This window comes from Mytilus galloprovincialis, chromosome 6, assembly GCF_965363235.1.
Source record: "Mytilus galloprovincialis chromosome 6, xbMytGall1.hap1.1, whole genome shotgun sequence".
NCBI lineage: Eukaryota > Metazoa > Mollusca > Bivalvia > Mytilida > Mytilidae > Mytilus > Mytilus galloprovincialis.
The window spans coordinates 94,193,879-94,206,668 of record NC_134843.1 but is presented as its reverse complement, the minus strand read 5'-3'; the positions used below and the strand labels follow the sequence as shown (position 1 = coordinate 94,206,668).

The window sequence follows — 12,790 nt, the reverse complement described above, 5'->3', positions numbered from 1 at the left end:
CTGGTTATAAAGTTTATGGTCGAGGTAGTTTTTGATGAAGTTGAAATCCAATCAACTTGAAACTTAGTGCACATGTGTTCCTTATGATATGATCTTCTTAATTTTACTGCCAATTTAAAGATTTTACCTAATTTTCACAGTCCACTGAACATAGAAAATGATTGTACGGATGGGAAATTCATGTACTTATGACCTTTTCTTGTTTGAAGAAAAAAACAACATCATAACGATAATGGAACAAAGCAGCCTGGGTTAGTGGGGCTGCTTTTGTGGTAATTCAGGTTACCTTTTATTCACCTTCTTCCACCTCAGAGCTATCAGCTTTTTGATTATTGGCTACTGTTTATATTATGCAATGGATTCCTACTTATTCCTACTTATGTCCCTTTGCACATTTTTTCACTGTGCATTCTGTACAATTTATATTTATGAACAAAACTGATGTCCAAAATCACCAGAATTTAATTTTTGTTTGAAATAAAATGCGAAAAATTTAATATTTACACTGTTACCATGTTTTCAATAATTCGTGAAAGGAATTGTACTGATATAATCAGCCAGTGGTCTCTTCACCAGGTTATCAGAATAAAAGCTGAAACAATTAAGACTTTTAAGTGTGTTTTTGAAATAAAAGCATATACTAAATTTTGTTTTAATCAGAATAAATTTATAATTGACTCAATATATATTCCATGTAGCAACTACTAATTCAGCACTTAATGCATGCTCTTTGCAACCTTTTAGTTTTTCATGTGCAGAACACTTGGCCAATATTTGTACTAACTGTGATTGACAATACATTTATTTGACATTTGTAGATATCTGGATAATTTCTGACAGTATCTGATGATTCAACGAATTTAATTACAAGATTTTGTAGATTATTGAAATGTAACATTTACATTTTGTTAGGAAATTGTCAAACTGTTCTCTACTTGGCAGGAATCATTTTATCAGAGGTGCAGTAGTACATACAAATTATTACAACTTTGTTAACTTCTTTAAAAGTCTGATTTTTTTCTTTTGTATGATCATTAGTGAATTTTTTAAACATGACCAGTATAGAATTTAGAGCTTATTTCAAAGTCTGATTTGATAAAACGTATACTCCTATTTAATTTGTCTGCATGAAGTACATTCCTATCCTTAGTTAATGATATTGATTTTAGGTATTCAGATTTACAATTTACTTAATGTTGAAATGAAAAAGTTTTGATTTTGACGTAAGCTCGTCAAAGCAGGCTTAGTAATTGGAAAAAATGAATTAAAAAATATGATCTAGACAGCAAAATACCATTTAATCAGAAATGATTGATATTTCTCTACAGACAGATATTTGTTATGGAAAAAATCAAATTTTTCGGTTTAGAATTGTGTCAGACTGGTTTAAGGTTTACTTCATTAATTTTGACTCAAAAGGGACGATCTCATTATGGTATTTCTTCATATGAAACTGGAACATCTGAAGCAACAATAGCTGTAAACAACATTATCCTATATATTATTGCCTTCATCATGTTCATATGGGATGAGTACCAAAAAACATGATTAAAATCTCATAAATTTAGAATGACATAACAATATTAAAATATTATGAAAAATACACTGTACATGAAGTATAAACTCATTCTTCATTCTCCTTCAGAAAATTACTTCATATATGACTTGCACTGCATTAAGTTACTACATAAAATTATCTTTCACTACATAGGAAAATTCTACATAAAGTTGACTTTAGCTGCAGGAAAGGTTCCTCATAAAATTGACTTCCACTTCAGAAAAGTTTCGCCTGAAAATTTTCACTGCAGGAGAGTTTCTTCATAATTTTGACCTTGACTGCAGGAATGTTTCTTCATTAAATTGACTTTCACTGCAGGAATGTTTCTTCATAAAATTGGCTTTCACTGGTGGAAAGTTACCTGATGATATCTATGACACTTCCTTATATTATCATGATTATCATTCTGTGATGGGGGATTAATTGGACCTTTAAAATTTTGAATTTGGGGATTGAGGGATTGACCCTTTTAGGATTCGGAAATTCTTTTTTTCAAATTACGGGATGTCGGGATTTAAATTTATTTAAATTCGGGACTCAGGATTTCATGTTTTTAAGACCAGGATTTCGGGATTAGGACCCCCATCTTCCCCCCCCCCCCCCCCCATCTGACGGTAAAAAAAATTCTCAAGTCATACTTTTGTGATATTGGTTTGTTTATCTGTTCACTACAAAATGTCATTAAAACGTGTAAGAATAATTTTCTTTATTTTCTGAAAAGTACATTGAGATCTTTAATTGGCTAAAATTTTACTTATAAAGACTAAACACAGTGGAGGAAGTCTTTGCCGATTGACTAAGGCCACTCATGACAAGAAAAAGGGGGTTGCATTTTTCATCATTTATAATTTTTAAGAAGGTTACTCATTTAAGAACAGTACAAATAAATTAATCTTCAAAAATCCATTTAGAATTTAGATACAATGTTTATGCATATACAGTTTCAATTTTTATGGACATTTTTCTTTGTATCTTACAGGGGATAGAGAACTTAAAGAAAGATTCAGGTGAATCGGAGAAGCAATCCTATTGGTTGAGTTTAAAGTCAGTGTTTGGACATCCATTCAGCTGGAGATGGTTTTCACCTTTTTCCAATCCTAAGTTCACAAATAATGCATCGTACCACTGTGTTTGACTGGAAGGAGAATTTAATCTACAGTAAAGAACAAAAGTACATTTTACTTGACGTTGAATAAAATATTTTGTTAAGCACAGTAGCATAGTTCTATTTGAAATAAGAAATTACGCATACTTTTATATTATGTTCTGAGGTAATGATTAGATGCTGCACAATTTGTTTACCATAGTATTTTTTCAGTGAGGAAGAAATAAACTAGTATCACTGATTAAAATGATTATTATGATAAATGGAAAAACTACACAGTTTTTAAAATTATGATTGCAAAAGGCCTTTCTTCCTATTGAGTTTAGACTCCCAAAAACTGAGGTGGCTGGTTTGAAACTTGGTCATAGCAAGGTGCATTCAACTTATCTTAACTGTTTAGTTTTTCTTACTGAAATTAAGTGGTCTCTACAGGCATTTAGGATTCCTATGCCATAAAAAAACACTGCATCCATGATAGTCAAAAGTGCTAAAAGTGGAGTTAAACTCCAACAATCAATCAATCAATATTACCTTTCACCATTTGTAAGAGAAGCTTATTTACATGGATCTGTGACTGACCACTTCATATATTACAGTACACTCAATTCAATGTATTACATTTAGTTTTGATTAGTTTTGATTAGTGTTTTTTATGATTTTTCTATAGTTCTTTTAAAGAAGAATTAATAAGCTAACAAAGAGTAAATGTAAGTGTTATATATAGTCACATATCTATTTTTGTAGACTATGTTGTCCTTTAAGTAATTGATTTTTGGAAATTTTGTTTTGTTAATTTCTGTCCCATTAATTCATAACTTAAATCTTCTTTCAATCTTACAGTTTTGTAATTTTAAAATCATTGATTATCAGACCTGGTAATGCGCAACATCAAAATTTTATTCCTATATTGCACCTTCTGACATCTGATCTGACCCCTCTCTCAAAATACACATACTTGCATTAGACATCTGTTAGGCAGTTCCTTAACCCAGGCTTACAATTAAGATAGAAAATGTTATTAAAATATACTAAAAATTGAATTACTTGCATGGAAAAATATTAATTGACTCTAGATAAAAAAAATTCTAAAGAGATTTTGTGTCAATTTGCTCCTTTAGAAATTTCATTCAATCTGGTTGATATAGTTAGCATCTTTTGTCTACTCAAACAAGATCTACATGGTATTAACAATAATCAAGGTTATCAAAGTCAGTGTTTAATTGTTTGTTGAACTTACAATATCTGATTTCAACTAAGTTATGTGTCATTACATGTGTATTGTTTATTGTGCCATTTAATTACTCATCCAGAATTTTGTATGGTAACTTCATTATGTGATGGTTATTATCCATCTCTATATATTTAATTGTATTGTCAAGACTATCAATTCTGTATAAAACACAACATTGTGGTTTACTGTTTAAAGAAGTAACCATAGTATTGTTTCATTAAACATACAAATAATTAAGAAATAATTCATGGACGCCATAGATTGTTGGAAATTTACACATGGCCAGGGCTGTGATATTCAAATTTTATCCTGAGCGTTAGCGAGGGATAAAATTAACGAATATCACGGCCCAGGCCATGTGTAAATTTCCAACAATCTATGGCTTCCATGAATTATTTTGATTCTAATAGGACAAATATGGTCATTAAAAAACTGAAGCGAGGGTGGTATGCTGTGTATGTGGCTGTTCTTTTTTACTCCCTGTTAGATAAAGCTCAAATATCTTTATAAATATGTAACTTGCGTAGGTTATTTCGAGAATAACTGCTAGGAAAAAAATTTTTAATTCTTTAAGTTCTCAAACCCAACATTTGTCATTTTTAATTTACATGTTTTTCTCGTAAGCTTCCGTCAAATCAAAAGTTGACATTTTGTAACTAAGGAGCCGCCATGTTGACTTGCTGAAATGGGTAAATATGCGAATAATGCAATAGAATAGAAAATAAAATAAAACCTACCTCAAAAAATCAGTTTTAATACAATATCATACGAATTTCGATGGTTCACGTAACAGAAAACTTTCAAGTTTAGCGGTTTCATTTGTATGATGTCATGTTATGAAATGACTTAAATGCACCAAAAAGATTAATAGACTTTCACGGAATTTTATTTAATTTTTATTTTGTTGATTTCTCCAAGCTCTTGTGCATTACTTCTTTTTATTATGCATACGAATAAGAATAAAAGTTATTTTGTCTTTTTTAATTGCACTTTTTAAAACAATAAAATCTGCAAAGGATCTGCAAATAGGTTCCAATACATGTAGATTAACGTGGGAAGGATATTATAACAGCCATTATTATGCATATCTCTGAGTCTGCGCTAAGTATATTTTATCGAGAATTTTATCACAGTGTTGTTTACAAAGCTAAAGAAGCACATCATATTAGAATAATCAACAATCTATACTCAAGATTTTTTTTCACATGATTTACAAAATATAGGCATTCCCATACTATGTATGTTTTTATGCAGCAGCTCTTAATTTGATTGAATATGACCAAAAAAAATTCAAAGTAACCTATAGCTAGTAACATATTTTTTTATTATTATTTATTATGTTTACATTGTTTATTTATGATTCTATGTAAAATCAATTTCTCCCTCAGAATTTAAATTCAAAGAACACCTCTCATAAGGGCATTTTCATTTTGTGTCAAAAAGGTTCTTTTGAAAACTACAAAATTAGGTCAATGGGACATTACATTGTCTGCACATGATAAAATCAGTAAAGTTTTAAGTATCTAAAACAAAACATTATGCTTAACTCTGCCAGATAAAAATATTTTTCAATTATCCTGATAAGCATAGTTAATTGTTATTTTCTCAAATGTTCAACACTTTATTGGTAGTTGACTACATTATTTGATTTGATGGGAATATAGAATATGATACCTTTTTCTAATCATAGTTTGAGTACTACTTTAAAAAACGCATAAAACATGTTAAATCAGTCCTTGAAATATGATGTTTGTCTTTATATGATTGTTGTCTGTATAATTTGTTGGTTAATAATTTTGTCTGATTAGATGACTTGTTATATTTTGTCAATGCATATTAGAGAACAGTGTCCGATTTATTTTTTGTGTTTTGAGAACATATTTGATTTTATAGAGTATTTATCAATAAAGTGATTTATATCTAATATTATTTTATTTAAGCTTATTTGTGACCTGTTGACTTCATCTATTGTCATTATCTATCTAAAGTTTTCTTTGTATTTTTCTCACATGGATTCTGGAGACAATAGATGAATGTTCCTTTGACTAGCTTACATAGCCTTCAATAACCCTCCCCCCCCCCCATTTTAAAAAAATGTTAATGCCTCAAAAAATTTCCCTTCTTCTATCCGAACTTCTATCATCCTGAATAAGCATGTAATATTTGCTACGGAACATTAAGCAGTCATAAGCAACCAATTAGGACTTATGATACAATAACGAATAGGTTGGCAATTTTACAGACGTCTGTAGATCACTAAAAGGCTAAAGGAAATATGCACTAATAATCTTCTTATAAGTACTTTGACAAGATTTGTCATCGCACATGGCTCTTATTAGAATATATATAAGGGCATTGTTAAAAGGAACACAAAGCAATCCCTTGAAGCATTCAATCACAAAAAAGAGTATTTATTTTAAAAAAAAATAATGTTTATACAGTTCATTGTTTCTTACCCAACAAACATTGTAATTTAAATGATATCTGTTCTTTATTTTGAATATGTTTAAATAAAAACAAAAATTGTAATGTTTTATGATTATGTATAGTGATCCCATTAATTAAAACTCAGTTTTGTATTAGTTCTGACAGAATTCTTTTACTTGAGTTGCAGCATTTCCTGAAATCTAATCGATTAGCCTCAAAGTTTTGTTACTTGATCAAATGTCTCATTTTAAAATGAACACACAATTGTTTCTGCATAAAGGCCTTTGAATTTTTTTTATATTCTTCCTTGTGGTATCTTTTGACTTTTGATTGGTGATGTAGGTTTAATATTTGATCTTAGTTAAATGTATTTTGTAGCTGTATAATTCAATGTTAACAAGGGAATATTTGCAGAACTCCAATTCAGAAATTCTTGTTTAATTAGGAATTTTTGGTCCCCAATGGTTTTATATTTCGAATTTCTTTTGGCCTTTATCATTCTTTTATTTGAGCATTACCAATGAGTCTTTTATAGACGAAATAGGGTCCGTCTGAAATATAAAAATTCAATCCTGGTATTAATGATGAGTTTATTTATTAAATGTGTTTTTGGAGTAAATGTATTATTGTTTTCAAATTTTGTCATCCTAGATCCTTTTAGAGCTTACTTTAAGGTAGCGCAATACAAAGATTTTATAACTCCAACTCCCAAGTTTTAAAATGCTGTAACATCTTAATAATGCTTGAAACTTTATATAAGTGGTAGTTTTGGATAGCTAACAGATTACTCTTTCAAATTAATGCAATGTTAGTATTATGCAACAATTATGTAACCAATTATTATGTTAACTGTGTCTAAAATATTTTTCACCAAATTTCCACTTTCAAATGAAATTAGCTTCGGCATAGGTGTCCCTAGAGGGTTAATTGTATAACATGTTGTTCCTATGGCCATTATCTACAAAATGGTGTCTCAAATTTCAGATAGAATGTATGAATCAAAATTTACACCTAATTAAACATTATCTTCTTTTATGTGGATAGGATGTATACACTAATTAGAAATTTAGGAGAGAAAGGAATACCATAGGGACAATTTGAGACACCCTTTTGAAGCCTATGATGTGTTGATTAAGATTTCGTTGAAACTTTCTGTATAGTTAAAGAGATGATAGAGCTAAATTCATTCAAGTGAACTGACCGAGATTTTGCCACTAATTACATAATAATTGATTACATAATGATTGCATAATACAAATATTGCATTCATTTAAAAGATTAATCTTTGATCTATCTATATATACCTCTTTTATCATTTTTTATGCATTCATAAGAAAGTTTCAGCATTTTAAAGGTTAGTGATTGGAAGTAAAAAAATCTTTGTATTGTGCTACCTTATAGCATGGGTTTTTCTTATTGTTAAAGTCCACTCATTAACACGTTAGTTTTTCTATCTTGGTCCTTTGGTATTTCATGGATAGTTTATATTTTATTGGCAATCATACCACACAATATGTTATTAAGTGAAACAATATCAAAATTCCTTTGAGAATTTGAGTTATTATAAATTGTTATTTTCAGTGTTTTATTGATAACTTCAAATTATTCCATAATTTGCCATAAATGTTTTATATTTGGGATTTCCCCCATGATTGAGTTTTCTATGAAGTACCATGTCTAACTGAAGATCCTAATTAGTTTTGAATTAATATTCAGTCTGATGTATCTGATTAGGTTCTTTTTACATGTGATTTTTATTTAAAACTTGTTATATTTGTATTCTATTTTATGTGTAGTACTACATTAATTATTTATAGATAACGTTTATTACAGTTCTGTTAATTTCAAATCTTGATTTAGACTTCTTCAGTTTTGTTTGGTTTGATGACTATTTATTTAATGCTTCATTACATTTTTGTTTACATACATCATTATTGTTTACTGAACACTTATAGATATATCATCAGAAACATATAAAGTATGAAATATATAAAGATAATCGATGGTTTTGAAAACCAGAGGAAGTTTGTTGTCTACAATCCCATCAAAGGCAGAGAAATTCCTCCAGTTGATAGAGCAAACATACACTGTTGTCTGTCAGTAGTTTTTACAACACTGGGTCGTTGCCTCTGCTGTTGGACGTTTCGTCCTTGAATGTATCACCAGCCCAGTAGTCAACACTTCGGTGTCGACATGAATTTCAATACTATGGTCATTTTTATAAATTTCCTGTTTACAAAACTTTGATTTTTTCGAAAAACTAAGGATTTTCTTCTCCCAGGCATAGATTACCTTAGCCGTATTTGGCACAACTTTTTGGAATTTTGGATCCTCAATGCACTTCAACTTTGTACTTGTTTGGCTTATAGATATTTTGACATGAGCGTCACTGATGAGTCTTATGTGACGAAACGCGCGTCTTGCGTACTAAATTATAATCCTGGTACTTTTTGGATCCTGCTAACCTGTTTAACCCCGCAACATTATTTATGTATGTGCCTGTCCCAAGTCAGGAGCCTGTAATTCAGTGGTTGTCGTTTGTTTATGTGTTACATATTTGTTTTTCGTTCTTTTTTTTTTACATAAATAAGGCCGTTAGTTTTCTCGTTTGAATTGTTTTACATTGGCTTATCGGGGCCTTTTATAGCTCACTATGCGGTATGGGCTTTGCTCATTGTTGAAGGCCGTAGCGTGACCTATAGTTGTTAATGTCTGTGTCATTTTAATCTTTTGTGGATAGTTGTCTCATTGGCAATCATACCACATCTTCTTTTTTATATTTTGATAGATTTTCTTAGTCCAGCCCTGTTTTCTAAAATTCACTCTACCTGACAGAGAAAAAAACATTCTCACTCTTGTTGTTTGAGATAGAAAATAATAACACAAGTTTAAAACATAATTTTAGAACAGGAGTCAGTTTCCCTTAAAAAAAACTTACGACTAAGATTGGTCTTAAGTCATGAAGAAATCAGTATACTTTCGACCAATCTTAGTCATAATTTTTGTTTTTTTGTGAAATCGACTCCAGATCATTACTTTGATAGAATGTTATACAAAACAAAAATTCTGCTTTACAGAGCTTTTCTCTCAGTTATATATTTTTTATTGTTAAATGATTTGAGCCCTGTGTTAATAATGATAAAAGGAAATTTGAGAGAGAGAAAGTTATCAGAAGTTGAATTGCTGTCTTCAGTTTGTTTAGCAACTTTCGATTTGTACGAAGAAAGAACATTAAAGAATTAAATGTTTATTGCAACTAAATATTCAATAGTAACCCACAGTATTTGATCGATTTCTCCTGCATGATATATAATGACTAAGAAATGTCACTTGGTGCAGACTAATACTAAACAGATATATTATCATTACTTAATGAATATCTTTGAATCATATTTTGTTATATTTCATACCAGTTTGTTCAGTGCTAGATTTCTTTCTTTGAGTGTTAAAGTTATTATTTCTAATAAAGATGTTTTATATTTTATTTTTTTAGTTCTTCAATTACATCTTGATATGTAATTGATATTGAAAAGTAAAATAAATTGTGGAAAAAATGAGACATGTTTTTGATATTGCAATCAATGTTTACACATGGAGTGTACATTTTTAAAACCATTATTGAGGGGGTGAATGAAGAATCAACTAAATTAAAAGTTGTATATTTTGTGTTAATTCCTCAAAGTCTTACAGAGGGAATACTTTAGAGATTTCTCAAATAGTTATCAAAGGTACCAGGATTATAATTTAGTACGGCAGACGCGCGTTTCGTCTACAAGACTCATCAGTGACGCTCATATCAAAATATTTATAAAACCATACAAGTACAAAGTTGAAAAGCATTGAGGATCCAAAATTCCCAAAAGTTGTACTAAGGTAATCTATGCCTGGGATAAGAAAATCCTTATTGTTTGGAAAATTCAAAGTTTTGTAAACAGGAAATTTAGAAAAATGACCACATTATTGATATTCATGTCAACACCAGAGCATGTCTCTGAATGTCTTTTAATTATAAATAGAACTGCTACTAATAAGTCTGTTCAAATATTTTTTTTAACTGAATATGTTTTACATTAAATCATTAATGACAACCTCGTCTATAAGCAGCATGAGATTCAGCAATATATTCTATACTGGATTGAGCCAAACCGATGTGCGCCTAAATTGCTATGACACATATGAGCGTTTCAAAGGCGGCGTTTAAGTGCAGAAGTGTTACTTGCAATAGTCGCATAATGATAATTGTTGTAATGTCTAGAGTGAAAGGGTTGAAAATCACATGGCTGATCACGTTTTCTACAATTGATGAACTAAGCATATTTTGACAACTTGGTTTTGATGGACGTTTTCATTGATAATTTGCATACAAGTTTTAATTATTGTTTTTGTAAGTTATCACCAAAATATACATTTTATATAACGATATTCATGAATATCGTTTTGATAATATGGGATATTTAAATATCGATTTGGTTTACCATTTTTCGACAAAGTGTGAAGATTAAGGAGGCTTGAGGGTATAACAATTTCAGAAAATAAATAAACATTTATTTTTCATTACAAATTTTATTTATTACCTTAAGTAGTTGTTGCTTTATCATATGGTACAAAAATCATTAAACAAAATCAATTCGTGTTGGCCCCAGATTACTTTGAAAATGTAGATATCATTGAAAAAGCTCCAAATTATCTCCCTTTTGTGCAAACATGCCATTTTTTGGCATTAAAATTGAAATATCTTTTTTTAACTCATCCGTGACCTATACTTTTTATTATAATTTTCAAATAACCCGTACTTAAACTAAACTATTGTAAAATTTGAGCGATTTTAGTGATTAAGTTCTTTTTTTATTTCGATATTACCTCTATTTCTCCTATTAGTTCAACAGAAAAAAAGTACCTTTACAAAAATGTATGCTTCTTTCGAAGGCAGATTGTGAGCGTAAATGAATGGTGACCCCATTTTTTTTATTATTTTATTTTTCTATTAAGTATGAGGTAAAGTTCATTTATAGAAAAATATAGCGAAATCTTATAGTTAATAAAAAAAATTGATTTAGACCCGCGAGTCCCCTTAACAAATATTATTTAATTATCATAGAAAACATGTATTGCACATTGAGACTGAAAGAGTGCCAAAACAACATTTTCAAGTTACAAAGAAAATTAAAATGTTGAAAAACCGAGTAGATAATTTTAACAGTGAAATATAACTAAGCACGCATGTAAATTACAGGGTATATTGAAAATAAAATAATTTACATTACAAACACGAACAAATTAGAGAGATAACATACTCAGGGAAAATAAGCATATCCAGGTATGTGCATCTCAATAAAACCAGTAATATACAGCAAAGGGCACTTATAATTATTCAAAATAAAATGTAAAAAACCTAATAGCACGTCTACTATAATCTGTTCAATATATATTTTGGACAAGGACTGTTAGTGCATGACAGACTGGTAAAATGAATATATATGCTCGTGTTTGTAATGTAAATTATTTTATTTTCAATATACCCTGTAATTTACATGCGTGCTTAGTTATATTTCACTGTTAAAATTATCTACTCGGTTTTTCAACATTTTAATTTTCTTTGTAACTTGAAAATGTTGTTTTGGCACTCTTTCAGTCTCAATGTGCAATACATGTTTTCTATGATAATTAAATAATATTTGTTAAGGGGACTCGCGGGTCTAAATCAATTTTTAAAGCAATTGCTTTTATGCCGTCGCGTATGGCCATCTTTGTGACCCAGATCAGAGACTCCGCCCAGATCAAGCCATAGTATTTTGTTAAACAGGCTCCTGGTCAGTCATTCTTTAACACCTATGTATGTTTTCTAATGAAATACATAGCTTGAAACTTTAAAAAAAAGTTAGTGGATTTAAGAAGTTTCAGAATATGTTCTTGTAGATGTATTTTTGTATTTAAAGGGTCAACCGTTTGACTATCAAATAACATAGAAGTCCGAGTGAAAAAAGTACATTTTTATAAATGCGATTCCGTTTTCCGCCGTTCGTACGATGTTTCAACAAAATATGGATTCATTTCAGTTGTTGATTTAGTGTTGAAAATTTAACTGAATTATCTCGTAATAAATACGGTTTTTTATGTTTAATTTGTGTTTCTTTAAGAGGTCAGGTGCTCTTGTTCATTCATAAAATTATCGTTCATTCATACATTTATCGTAAAATCAAAATCACTACACAGGTTAATACGTAGTGTCAAATTATTACCTGTAATCTAAAAATAGACAAACTTTATTTGCGCAAATAATTTAGCGGAACGAAACCCTTGTTGAAAACACATAACAATAAGTTCGTTTTCCTTTTCTGTCAAAACTCCGTAATATTTATCGATCACCTTACTAATGAAATGGACCCGTCCAAACGTAGTAGATGCCAAGTCGGTCCAGATGAAGAGATATTTACAATTTGGTATTTTCTAGTTTATTAATACATAGATT

General features: G+C 29.8%; 1 protein-coding gene across 1 annotated transcript in view; it reads left to right on the top strand.

The window, feature by feature from the left end:
- Positions 1-5,818, top strand: part of LOC143080767 (palmitoyltransferase ZDHHC3-like) — a 39,025-nt gene extending 33,207 nt beyond the window's left edge. Inside the window, exon 7 of the mRNA XM_076256789.1 lies at positions 2,538-5,818. Within this exon, the coding sequence (XP_076112904.1) occupies positions 2,538-2,693 (156 nt within the window). The 3' untranslated portion in view covers positions 2,694-5,818. The remainder of the gene's footprint in view (positions 1-2,537) is intronic.
- The last annotated feature ends 6,972 nt before the right edge of the window (positions 5,819-12,790 follow it).